This window comes from Columba livia, chromosome 8 (genome assembly GCF_036013475.1).
Source record: "Columba livia isolate bColLiv1 breed racing homer chromosome 8, bColLiv1.pat.W.v2, whole genome shotgun sequence".
Classification (NCBI taxonomy): domain Eukaryota; kingdom Metazoa; phylum Chordata; class Aves; order Columbiformes; family Columbidae; genus Columba; species Columba livia.
The window spans coordinates 22,299,598-22,312,453 of record NC_088609.1 but is presented as its reverse complement, the minus strand read 5'-3'; the positions used below and the strand labels follow the sequence as shown (position 1 = coordinate 22,312,453).

General features: G+C 36.1%; 1 protein-coding gene across 3 annotated transcripts in view; it reads left to right on the top strand.

The window, feature by feature from the left end:
* AGL (amylo-alpha-1, 6-glucosidase, 4-alpha-glucanotransferase) overlaps positions 1-11,966 on the top strand; it is a 34,975-nt gene extending 23,009 nt beyond the window's left edge. For all 3 annotated transcript variants that reach the window (XM_065072505.1, XM_065072502.1, XM_065072504.1), the window contains exons 24-34: positions 158-333; positions 2,720-2,822; positions 4,078-4,303; positions 4,747-4,858; positions 5,243-5,378; positions 5,515-5,627; positions 6,666-6,877; positions 7,434-7,531; positions 8,074-8,161; positions 8,253-8,386; positions 8,652-11,966. In XM_065072505.1, coding sequence (XP_064928577.1) covers positions 158-333; positions 2,720-2,822; positions 4,078-4,303; positions 4,747-4,858; positions 5,243-5,378; positions 5,515-5,627; positions 6,666-6,877; positions 7,434-7,531; positions 8,074-8,161; positions 8,253-8,386; positions 8,652-8,769 — 1,516 coding nt within the window. In that variant the 3' untranslated portion in view covers positions 8,770-11,966. The remainder of the gene's footprint in view (positions 1-157; positions 334-2,719; positions 2,823-4,077; positions 4,304-4,746; positions 4,859-5,242; positions 5,379-5,514; positions 5,628-6,665; positions 6,878-7,433; positions 7,532-8,073; positions 8,162-8,252; positions 8,387-8,651) is intronic.
* Positions 11,967-12,856: the final 890 nt, after the last annotated feature.

Genomic DNA, 12,856 nt, shown 5'->3' with positions numbered 1-12,856 from the left:
CTTACAGACAAAATTGGTTAATGCAAAATATTAAAATTAACTCATTGATTATTATTTTTATTATGCATAATACTCAAGTCTTCTGTAAATGAACAAAAGTACATTTTATAGACTGTGTTGCTGAATGTAAAGTTATCTTAATTATGTTGAATTATAGCTTTGTGCAGAATGGATCAACATTTGTTAAACACCTTTCCTTGGGGTCAATCCAGATGTGTGGGATAGGAAAATATTCTTGTCTGCCAGATCTGTCTCCTTCCTTACATGATGTTCCCTATCGGCTGAATGAGATTACAAATGAGAAAGAACAGTGTTGTGTTTCCTTGGCAGCTGGTAAGTGACAACAACGTTATTTTTAAAAAAAGTCTTTCAAAATAATTCAACTGTTTATAGTAACTGTACTAAAATTGTCTTGATTGTTCCTGGTATCCATATGTCAGCAACTGTGTGTACAGTATAGGCAGCAATTTTCCTCACTTTTCCCCTGTTGTCACCATTTGATTGCAGGGTGACAATAAACTGTGGCAGATGTTTTGTTAACTGCTCCCCACTTTTTCCCCCCTGTGACCCTCCCTCCCTCCCTCCCTCCCCACTAAGGAAAGGCAATAGGAGGGCAAAGAGAGGCAAAGAGAGAGAGAACTTGCAACTTGGAAAAAGTTGAAAATGTTTTACTAATACTACTAATGAAATAGAGAAAATAATAGAAAATAAACAAAACCAATCTTGAATTCCCCAGCAAAGCTCAGCACTGCTCCAGCAAATGCAGGGCAGGCACCTGGAAGTCCTGGATTGGACTCTGCAGCAAATCGGAACTGGATTCAAGGATGCAGGGTCTGTCACTAGGCCTCAGGTTGCAGGGACAGCAGGCAGGGTCCTCCCCAGGTGCCAGCCATAGTCAAAGAGAATGAGACCCTTGTAATCTCCCACTTTTATATGAAGTATCACATGGATGGGATGGAATACTTAATTGGTCAGTTTCAGTCACCTGTTCTGTTCGCTCCACCTTGTAAATACCTGAGGTGCATTCTTATCAGTGACCTCGCACACAATTGCTTGGTCTACCAAAAGATGTATCCAACTTCAGAAAAGTGCGATTACTAAGAATTTAGCTGAAAGGAAAATTCACTAAAAGAGAAATTGGTTTTCTTTTTAACAAAACCAGGACACCGGTGTTTTAACTTGTGTTTAAGATTTAAAAACAAACAAACAAAAAAATCTCCACCTTTTTATTACTGCTCTTGGGGAGGGGGGTACTTCATAAGCACTTTATTTAGAAACGTTTTATCTTCTTCTGTCACATATGGAGATCCACAAGTACATTCTCTTTCCAGAAGACTTGCTTGAGATAAATTCATGTCTAAAAAAGATAAACTTATTATGCTAAGTATATTTAAGAACTGAATTATAATGGAGGTCAAGGGTGATCTTGGTGTTTAGAAGTTTGCAGAAAAAGAACCATTAGCAAACCAGAAGAACACCTGATCTGAAACAGTCACCGGAAGGAAAGAGCATAAAAGCAATCAGCGAATACTGCTTATACCTCTGAATGTTCTGCCAGTTTCTGGCAGTCCTTGGATTGAGCACTTTACTGTGTCAGAAGTATTATGTTCTGTGTTTAATGGCTTAGAATTCATTTATTTTTGTTCTAAGTTGGCTCATTCCTTTTCTGAAACCACAGAAACTTTTAACATCCACAGATTCTATGTCATCTGTCTCACCAGGGTGTTTATTTTCTTCTTTTTGCTGTCTGTTTTTCTCTCATGGAATTTTATTGCTTTTAGTTTCTTGCTTTTAGTAACATTCCATTTCCTTGTTTTAGTGTTACCTAGAAGCACAGAGGCACAGTGTTCCCTGAAACTGGTCATAAAGATTAATTATACTGGAGGGTTTGGTTTTAAATATTCCCTTCACGTATTCACTGGTACTCATGTCTGAGATTGGTAACTTGTGCATAGACTGTGATTCACAGGTGCTGCTGCCATGTACTCTAAGATTGCAGAAGTGTGGAGACCGTATTGGAGTATTCACAAGTATTTTGGAAAAGTGATAAAAGTTAGAATGTTTTGAGAGACTACTGTTTTGAAACTTGACCATATGGAATTTTTACTTTACCATATGGAATCTTTTATTTGTTAGACTGAAAAAGTTAATAAATGGAAGGAAAGACAAGGATTGACCTTACTGTTGTAATTATTAGGCTTTATCAGTCAGAATTCTTCTTAAGGTTACAAGTTACAATGTCTGCAGTAAGATGTAGGACTAGAAGCTGCTGGAAAAGAGAAACAGGGTTCCTTTTATAGTGGCTGAAAACAATTTTGGGCTGAAGAAATTCAGCTTTCCAGTCTTATCCCTGTCATGCAACTGAGTTGACACAGCTCTCATACGTAAGTCATAGTTCTGGATTTTTGTTTGATAGTTTTATTTCTGCGTTTTTAATTAAAGGATGGCACAAAGTGGTTTATTAAAGATTTAAATGTGACTTTATTATTGATGTGAGAAATTCTGTTGTGTGGTCTTGAAATTCTAGAAGGTAATGGTTCTAAAATGAGGCTTTATTTCATTTTATCAAGAACTTGATCTAAAGGATTGTTTACTTAAGCTAGGAAAAAAGTAATCAATGGGAATATATGTTTATGTCTGGTTATTTTTACACATACATGTGTGCTTCGAGATTTCTACCATGTCAATAAATGAGATGAACAATGACGTTTCTTTTTAGGTTTACCCCACTTTTCTTCTGGAATTTTTCGCTCTTGGGGAAGGGATACCTTTATTGCACTGAGAGGTCTAATGTTAGTTACTGGGCGCTATCTAGAAGCAAGGTAAGACTGGCTTATTCTTAGTTCTTACTGCTGTTGCAGGTTCTTAGGAAAAAGACAGGCTCTCAAAACCTGAGATGACACACAAGCTGCTAGAAACTGTTCATGTGCAGTATAAAACTTTAATGACCCCAGATGGATTTGGGAGTTCTCTCTAAGTGGATTTAAAAGCACTACTTAAATAATTTTGTTTTTCTTTCTTAGCACTCATATGAAGCTGATGTTCTTTATCGATAAGGTAGTTTTAACCCCTGTAACACTACTGCTTGTCCTTAAAGTGATTGTGTTTCACATATACTTGCGTCATTGTTGCTGAGCAATAATTTCAAAATTATTTATTTACAAATTCGAAGTAGCAAGAGAATACTACTTTAAGGAGAAAGTATGATTTCATGTATACTGGGGTTTTTTGTTGTTTGATTTTGGTAAGTGCTGGTATTTGTCTATTAATACTAGAAATCAACTAATTTTGGATTGTTACAATCTGATATCTGTATGTAAATGTTTAACCTGACAAATGAGCCAGATATAAGCCAGATCTATTTATCTGATATTTCCATTAATCTTTTAATTTGCATCAAGCTCACCACATGATACAAGCATAAAAATTAGTTGTTTTAATTGAGAGTGTATTTATGCTGTTGTACATTTGGCCAACTATTACCTTTCTCATGCAGTAAGATCTGCAGTCTACTAGTGTGTTCTATTCCCTTTTAAAGCTAGTTGGAATCCATGTTTTCTGCAAGATATGCGCAGCGGTTCTCAAATGAAACTTCTCATAACCTCAGTTGCTGTCACCTCTCTGTATTTCAATAGGAAATTCCCATCTACTCCTGCCCTCCGTCCCCATTCCACCCCACCTATCAGAATGGATACCAGGGTAATCATAAACAATGTCAATAAAAACCGTCCCTGTGACCTCGGTGCGATTTGGATTTAGGTTCTGTAACACTATGTATGAAAAAGCCAACTAGCTTTTTCATATTAGCAGATGTATGATTTGTACAAACTGATTTAATGTATTCGTTTTGGGGAATTTGTAGGGAATAGATAAATTTTTATTGTAAAATAAGTTCATGCTAAATGAAGTCATTAATTGTTTTCAACAACAAACTTTTGGCATCTGTCTTTAAGATCCCTTTTGTTTCCTTGACTTACCTTGCTATTAAGGTAAACTCGAATGCTTTGTAGTTAATACTTGGTCCAATAATGGCCTTGAAAGTAACTTAGTCAAGACCATATTTTCCTTTTGTTCTAGAAACATCATTTTAGCATTTGGTGGGACTTTAAGGCATGGTCTCATTCCCAATCTGCTTGGCCAGGGGACACATGCCAGATACAACTGCCGTGATGCTGTGTGGTGGTGGCTTCAGTGTATCCAGGACTACTGTAAAATTGTTCCAAATGGATTAGACATTCTCAGGTGTCCTGTTTCCAGGATGTACCCAAGAGATGACTCTTCTCCTCAACCTCCAGGCACTGTGGTAAATAATAGTTCTGATCTAAGTACTTAACACAACTACAAACTTTTAAGGAAAGGATGTAATTTTTCTGGCTACAAGAACCTGTCACTATCTGCTGTGAATGGTGAAAACTGATTACAGCACAAGTATTCTGTATTTTAGGCACATCTTACTACATGTGCATCATAAGATTAGACAGGTGCAGGGAGGTGGGAATGAAGAAAAAAATTCCATTAGCTTCTAAATTTTTTCTTTGTTCTTTGTCTTGAAACAATGCTTATATTAAAAATTGTATACAATGTGTTGCCATTGACAAAGCTGCTACTGAAATTTTAGATGCTTTTATTTTGAAGCATCATAAACTCTAGAAGCTAAGAATTACTACTCTTTGCACGTTGATATTACCTTTCTACTCACTTTTCATCTTGCCTTTCACATACCATCCAAACATTCAATCAATCTAGGATCAGCCACTTTATGAAGTAATACAGGAAGCAATGCAACGGCACATGGAAGGCATAAATTTCCGAGAAAGGAATGCTGGTCCACAGATAGATCAAAACATGAGAGATGAAGGTAACGTACATAGAATACTAGCTTTGCAAGTCAAAAAATGATTATATTTTATATTTCTTTTCCTCTAGCTATTGAGTGTGTTTTTGAAAATTTAGTGCAACTTAAACTATAGTACTTTAAATACACTTCATGTTTGAAAAAATGCCTAGTTAATTATTTATTATCAGCAACTGTTTATATGTTGTAGTGCAAGTTATCTTGCACTTCTTAAGTTCACTTAAGAAGTACAGTTTCCTTCAGAAACAGACCTCAAATCTCTTGTTTGGAGGCTTTGCTGTTCACTTAGGAGGCTTGTGTGTGTTTAGAGGTTTGGGCTGGGTTGGGCAGTTGGGGTTTGGTTTTGTTTAAAATATAAACTTCACACATGATATTCTTGCTCGGCAGGTTTTAATGTAGCTGCAGGTGTTGACCGTGAAACTGGCTTTGTCTTTGGAGGGAACCGCTTCAATTGTGGCACTTGGATGGATAAAATGGGAGAGAGTGACAGGGCTCGCAATAGAGGAATTCCAGCTACTCCAAGGTACAAAAGCCAGGCTTTTGGGGGGACGTTTTTAAATTATGTTTTTAGCTGAGATTAATCACTTTAAAAATAAGCTCTTTACAATGTGCTAGCAAACTGCTGCAGGTATGATTTTTTTAAATCATCATTATTTTAGAGATGGCTCTGCTGTGGAAATTGTTGGCCTCTGCAAGTCAACCGTTCGCTGGTTGCTGGATTTATCTGGGAAAAATGTGTTTCCATACCGTGGAGTTACTGTAAAAAGACAAGGTAAAAACAGGCACATCTCATAACTGTATTACTGGAGTATAACTAAAACAATGAAATGGTGGCCATATAACACCAGGGATGATTATCAAACTACTGAAAAGGCATACGGGTAAAAGGGGAAAAACTTGGGAAATTATATGATTAAAACCTTTTGTTACTACAGAAATTTATTAAGAGTTGCTATTGTCCTGTTAGATTTCAAAGATTTTATTCCATGCATTAAGGAATTTTGGAGACTAAATACCATTTCTCAAAAATGGATGTAAGTGGTAGGATTATTATGTATTATGATATGTATCTATTTATTACAAGAATAAGTAAAATGACACAAGACTATTCTGTTCTTTTTTCTTCTTTTTATTTTTTCAATATTCACAATACAGAAAATGACTTTTTGTGAATATTTATATAAGTATCTTTAGATGTCCTGCATATTTCAGATGGTTACTAATCTGGGTACAAAGTTACTTTACTTTGAGCTTACCCAGCCAAAGTGAATATATGTGCCCTGTAAAGCCTTTTTACTCTTCAGTAAAGGGTAATATTGGAAAACCATTAATTTAGTGGTTCTTTTGTTCTATTTTAGAAAATGTGACTAAGTTTGTTTTGTTGGGTTTTTTTTTTCGTGTGTGTGTGCGGTTAGGAGTTTTGGGTGTTTTTTGTGAGAATTACCAGCTGGAGAGAGGTGATCCTTGGTCTTCTCCTGTTAAGCATCAGGAATTCAGGAAGAGAAAGCTTTGAAAGTGACACTTATCCTAACGTTTTGACACTCTCTTTGAAGTCCCCAAAACAGCAAGAATATGTATATCAAGTACTATAAAAGAGCTGACACATTACCGTGCTGGCATGTTAATTACAAATTTAAACTTATTCAATTAAATATTTACTACATGTCACAGTACTGCATGCTGTTTGCTCCCAGCTAGTTAGAAAATGTTGTGTGGGAAAACCAAAAAAAAGGAGAAAAAAAAAAAGTTGTGCATGTGTTACCACCGTGTCTGTTTACAGAAAACAAAACCTGTATGTAACATCTTGCAGGAAAGGAGGAAACTATCACATATGATGAGTGGAACAGAAAAATTCAAGGACACTTTGAAAGGCTATTCTTTGTCTCTGAGAACCCAGCAGATCCTAATGAAAAACATCCAAATCTTGTTCACAAACGTGGAATTTATAAGGACAGCTATGGAGCTTCAAGTCCATGGTGTGATTACCAACTCAGGCCAAATTTTACAATAGCAATGGTTGTGGTAAGTGAGGGGAAGTGGGGAGAAGCATTTGCACTTAATTCAATAATAATGACAATTCTAAGCCTGTGTTGTAAGGTTTATCTGCATGGCATTATATCAGGACCATACACTGCTTAGAATAACTTTTTGAAAGCTTCTCTTTTCCATGCCTTTAATATTGGTCGATCTTGGCGTACCTCCTAAAAATACATCCTTGGCAGCACTTAACGAAATGAAGCTGTTGTCCAGTTTATAGCCAGGATAAATTTGCAGTGTTTGCCGTATTCAGAATGTCTTTTAAGGTTAGGTCTGGGAGGCCACTTTTCTCATCAACTTAGCTGATAAGGATGGGTTGTTTGGTTTTTAGAGCTTCAGCAATAATACTTGGCAAGTGTATTTAAAATAAAATTTAAAACCACCACTGGATAGCTTCTGTGTTCTGGCTTATGCTGAATTGTAGGTTCGAGAAGTTGATTCAGTAATAATGAAATTTAGGCTTTTTGAGATCATCTGCATTTGTATACACAGTCTTATGTGTGTACATGCACAGAGTTTACTCCTTAAATGTTTGTTTTAGGCCCCTGAGTTGTTCACACCTGAGAAAGCTTGGAAGGCTCTGCAGATAGCAGAGGAAAAACTGCTTGGTCCATTAGGCATGAAGACCTTAGACCCTGAGTAAGTATAGAAGAGATAAGAATAAGTGTTAATTAGAAGACATAAGAGTAGGAATTACTTGTGCTATTTCTTTTGATAAAATGCTCATATGTACTTGTGAAAAGGCTACAATAAATACTTCCAGAACAATTATTTTGCTGTTCTAAAAGTCCATGCAATTGATTTTATTTATGTACACAGTCACCAGGTGGCTTTGGATGCCACACATTAAGCAAGTTAAAATTGGTATCATAAAATATGCTGAATTTTCATCTTGATACATACTTATATATGATATAGTGCACAGTGCTACAGTTTGTGTAAAAGCATAAGGGCAAAATTATGAATTCAAATAATTTGAAGACTTGAACAATTTTCCCACTAGTTCAAATCATATTTAGAATTCATTGTTATATAAAATACAGAACCTGATGGAGACCTCTGACTTAATCATCGTTAATTGTAGATGCCATGACAGATTTGTGGTTCATTTCTGCCTTTTGTGTTTATGTATCATTTTTGTTAAGGCTTTGTTTGCATAATTCATTTTTTCTTTCTTGTAGTGATATGGTTTACTGTGGAGTATATGATAATGCTCTTGACAACGACAACTATAACGTAGCCAAAGGCTTTAATTATCACCAAGGACCTGTAAGAACCAGTTTTTTCAATTTTAGAAAAAGTGCTGTCACCTTTTCGAACTGACAGCTATAATACTAATCTCTTATTGTTCTTTACTTAGGAATGGCTGTGGCCAATTGGATATTTTCTTCGTGCCAAATTATACTTCTCAAAGTTGATTGGTCCAGAGATATATGCAAAAACTGTAGTTATGATTAAGAATGTTCTTTCTCGCCACTATGTTCACCTTGAAAGGTAAGACACCAATTAACACAGATTCAAAATATTCATCCGAGCTAGCGGTATCCACTATCTAATTTCATGTAAAAGTACAGATCTGTCATATAAATAGTATCTGTTTTCTACATACAAAGTTCACTGCTATATGTGCTATTGCAGATCTCAAGTCAGTTCATTTTCCTACTGGAATAATCTTCTAAAAGGTTTTGAAATGAAATGTTCTTTTAATTTCAATGTATAATCTAACAAGTACATTTGTTTGTTTTTTTTCTTTTATCAGATCATCCTGGAAAGGGCTTCCAGAACTGACCAATGAAAATGGACAGTATTGCCCTTTTAGCTGTGAAACTCAGGCCTGGTCAATCGGTGTTATCCTTGAAATCCTTTATGACTTGTAAAAGTTTATTTTGATTGATTTGATGAAACTTCTGTGGTCTTCTTATTGAGCATAAATGGACTCTTGGCTTATATTGCAAGGGAAATGTCCTGTTCCGCACAATCACTTAAGCTGTGTCCTGACTTTCAAAGATGCTGAGTACTGGCAGCTCCCGTGCCCTACGACTGTGTGGGGCTTGGGTTGTTTTTTGAAAATCAGGCCATGACAATAAAACTGCAGTGCACACATGATGCAGAAACTTCTAGTAAGGAGCGATTTTAAGAATATGCACAAACTTAATTTTAAGTAGTTTTGGTTATTTAGACTTTTCAAATCAAAATCTTAATGTAGCAAAGTTAAGTGGCTCTTTCCTGAGCTAGAAATACAAAGAACAGCTCTCATGTTTTTTCTTTGTCTCTTTAAGAGTAAATGGATATTTTGCAAATGCATGCTTAAAGAGGAGTAGACTAACCTATAGCTTTCTGAGTTTGTTATGCTTTCTGCTATAGCACCATACAGTAATGAAGGCAGAATATGTTGTCTCTCTGTTGAACTATGTTATAAGGAATTTTTTGTATGTGTTCAGTTGAACACTCCATTAAGCAACCACAGAAATAAAGTTTACGAATACGGTAATAAACCAACATTTGAAGTTATATATAAAATCTTTGAAAACTTTAAGCTACTTTGAGGGTTAACTTATTAGCAATAATGAGGTAATATCCTATGGTAATTAATTTTTGAATTTATTTAAATAATGTGGGCCATGTAGCAAACTTATTTCTTCATTTAAATCTTTTTTCACCATGTGGAGTTCATAAGAAACATGTGCATGTGCATATATGTTAGGGGAGTCCAAAGATAGAGAAGCCAATGTGCTTGACTGCTTAATTAAATTAATTTATTGAAGTAGTATGGTCACCTTAGCCCTTTATTCTTAAGAAAATCCTGGCTTCATTGAAGCGGGTGAAAACACTTAACATCAGTGGGAAGAGATACTACCCTGCCACTAGAGAAGTGGAGGTTTTTAGGCCTTTTTGAAGTGACCCCACTAGGAATAAGCATGCTGCCTCTATGTGGGGGTCTTTGGGAACTGCATCCAGTGAATGTGATGCAAAGTGTGTTCGGTGTTCCCAAACTGAAGGGTGGCTGACAAAAAGAGCAGTTGGTAATTCTCGACTCTCTGTTCATGTGATTTTTGTAATGTTTTTTTTTTCCCCATTTTAGTGTAATAAACAGGCAGAAAGTGAGACTGATAGCACTTCCCACATCACAGGGAGAGAGAGCAAAACTGGTACCGCATTTCTTAATGTCAGACAATATATGTTGAAAAAATACACGCAGGATGTAATTATAATGCACTAATAACACATAGGTCAAGATTTTATTGTATTTTCAAGTTTCTGTACCCTGTTTAAAGTACAGTGCAAGTGTGCTGTCTTGTTCAGAGATGTGTTACAGATAGATACACTGAAGGGCAAATTAATAGGCTGAAGACAGATGGATTGTAACAAGTGGTTATATTCATGTTATGTGTTTGAAAGGTTAATAAGTATTTGAACTCCCCTTCTGAAGTGTTCAGTACTTAGACGTTATGGTTAGGGAAGGTCTATATTATACCTCAGCTTTTGAGCTGCTGCAGTGCATGGGTTGGGAAGTTTTTAATTTTCTTGACACAATGTGTGACCGATGTCATTGGATCAAAAATGTTACTGAAATGTCTGCCACAGGTTGTTTTTTTTTTTTTTTTAATATGCAAGAGGCATACATTTTTCGTAATGTACTGAACTTGCCAAAATTTTAATAATTATATTGAGGTGTATGTCCTACTGTATCACTAGCTTGTTAGTGTTTTCCTAGATAATTATTTCTTATTTATTATTTCAAGGTATGTCTTATAGCTCCTGTGGTTTAGAAAGTAGGAGCAATATGGCAGAATAAATTCTTCCTTGATGAAAACACTTCAAAATTGGAAGTACAGCTTAAGAGCTGTGATGGCTGTTGAAAAAGATTTCCACAAGGTGTCAAACTATAAACATTGGCAATAACACTCTGCCAATGTTGGAAAAAAAAAAGTGAGAAAACTATTCATCAAAACCTTCCTATGTTATTACAGATAACTTTCCACTGTTTTGTAAACTGCACTGCTGATAGAGACTGCATATTTGTCACTGCTAGTTTCTTTTTCTAATTTAACAGTAAAATTTTAAAGATAAATCATCACTGTGTACACAAAAATACGTATGTTATGGAACTTATAAACATGCCCATATATTGTGTTGCTTCTGCACTGATTAGTTGAGCATAGTTTTTTTGACAGATGTTTTAAATAGGAAAAAATATGTATCATATTGATAGACTTTTCTGTGAAGTAGCAGCAAAAGCAAGATTTGAGGTTATAACGGGGGGGTTGATGGTGGTTTGTTTGTTTGGATTTTGTTTGGTTTTTGTATCACAAAGCTACTCAATACTTTGTCAAGACGGATAGTTTAAAAATTAAGAGGGAAGAAAGCAGTGTTAAATTTAACACTTATATGAGCTTATATTAATCTAAATGAACTCTATATGTAAGTCATAATCCCCTAAAAATAGCTGACTTACATTGACTGATCCTGAACTGTATTTTCATTCATTAGTATAATTTATATTATACACTCAAAAACTTTTATTACTGCAGAGTTATAATCAGTAAAAACTGGTTTAGAAATAAACTAAAGAACTTAGTAACAACTGTGATCCCATTGTGTTCCAGTTGGCGTTTCTTGATCTATATGGTGTTGAGACTTTTCTTTTTCTTCCTCTCAACTGAAATAATTTTATCTGTTACCAGTGTTCATACAGTTAACAACTCTTGATTTATTCAGATTATTAACTTGAGTATTCAAGTAAAATAATGTATCACTCTTGCACTGCATGTTGTCATGTAAAATGGAAAGATGAGTTTTACATATGTCTGTCTAGCACAGCAACAACTGATTTTTAGAAAATGTCATTATTCATTTATTTCTGAACTGCACAAAATAAAATCATTTAATTCAGTCAGAATTAACTTTTTCACTTGGTTGTTTGGGAAAAAAAGTCTAATATTTGAGATGATGCTGCTTGTTCAGTTTGTCATTTTATACACATCAGAGAGATCATTAACTCCTCAGGTCAAATATTAATTAAAAAAAGTGCTAACAACAATCAGCTAATTAAAATAAAACCTCATCAATTTGACCTCTGTACCCAGATTCTCTTGTGTGTGTCAGTGTCTCAGCTGTGTTTGAGTGGGGTTGGACTAGAAGAGCTCTGCATATCCCTTCTGCTGCAAGTTACTATGTACTTTTAAGCCATGGTACTGCAAATTCCCAAAGAGAACAGTCTGAAGGTAAACTGGTAACAGCTGCCCAAGTGATACGCAGTTATTAGTTAACTTCCTGTGCAAAACTTCTGTCACTATAGAGAAGGGATTCCACTTTCCAGCTCTGCTTTTTAAAATCAAGGTCTCACAGCACAGCTGGCTCTAATAGAACATGTTTGGTGAGTACCCCAGTTCATTGCATGCTTTGTAGATCAGGATTTTTCTAATCTTCTGTTCAAGCATTTCCTTTGAGAAATTTGTTTTTCTATTGTATAATATTTTAATTTTAAAATATCCTATTGAAAAAACATTACAGAACTGTAGAAATACTGGTTGCTGAGTTGCCAAGGAGAGGGGCAGCTGGTGACCTCAGAGCTGCCACCTCTGAAACCTCATGGCACCTCAGGCAGCTCCACTGAGGAGAAAATGGATGGTTAGTGGTGACCAGGCAGCTTCCTGCTAACAGCCCCTTTTGGGATTGCACATAGCAATTTGGGAAACATCTTTAGGTTGGAAGTTTGCCATATTACTGCAGGTCACCCCAGAATGACAGGTAATCTCATCACTTGAGAAGGGACTTCCCCTTCCCTGGAGGCTGCGGGGGGTGCCTGAGGGGGTCCTGCGGGCCATCTCCACAGTGCCTGCCTGACCGCCTGCCTGGTGGCGGGAAAGGTGAGGGGCCCGTGAGGGAAGGGCCCCGCATTTGCTTTCCTGCAGAGGGGACACAGGCTGCCCACGGCAGGGCCGCTGCTTGGGCAGCGTGGGG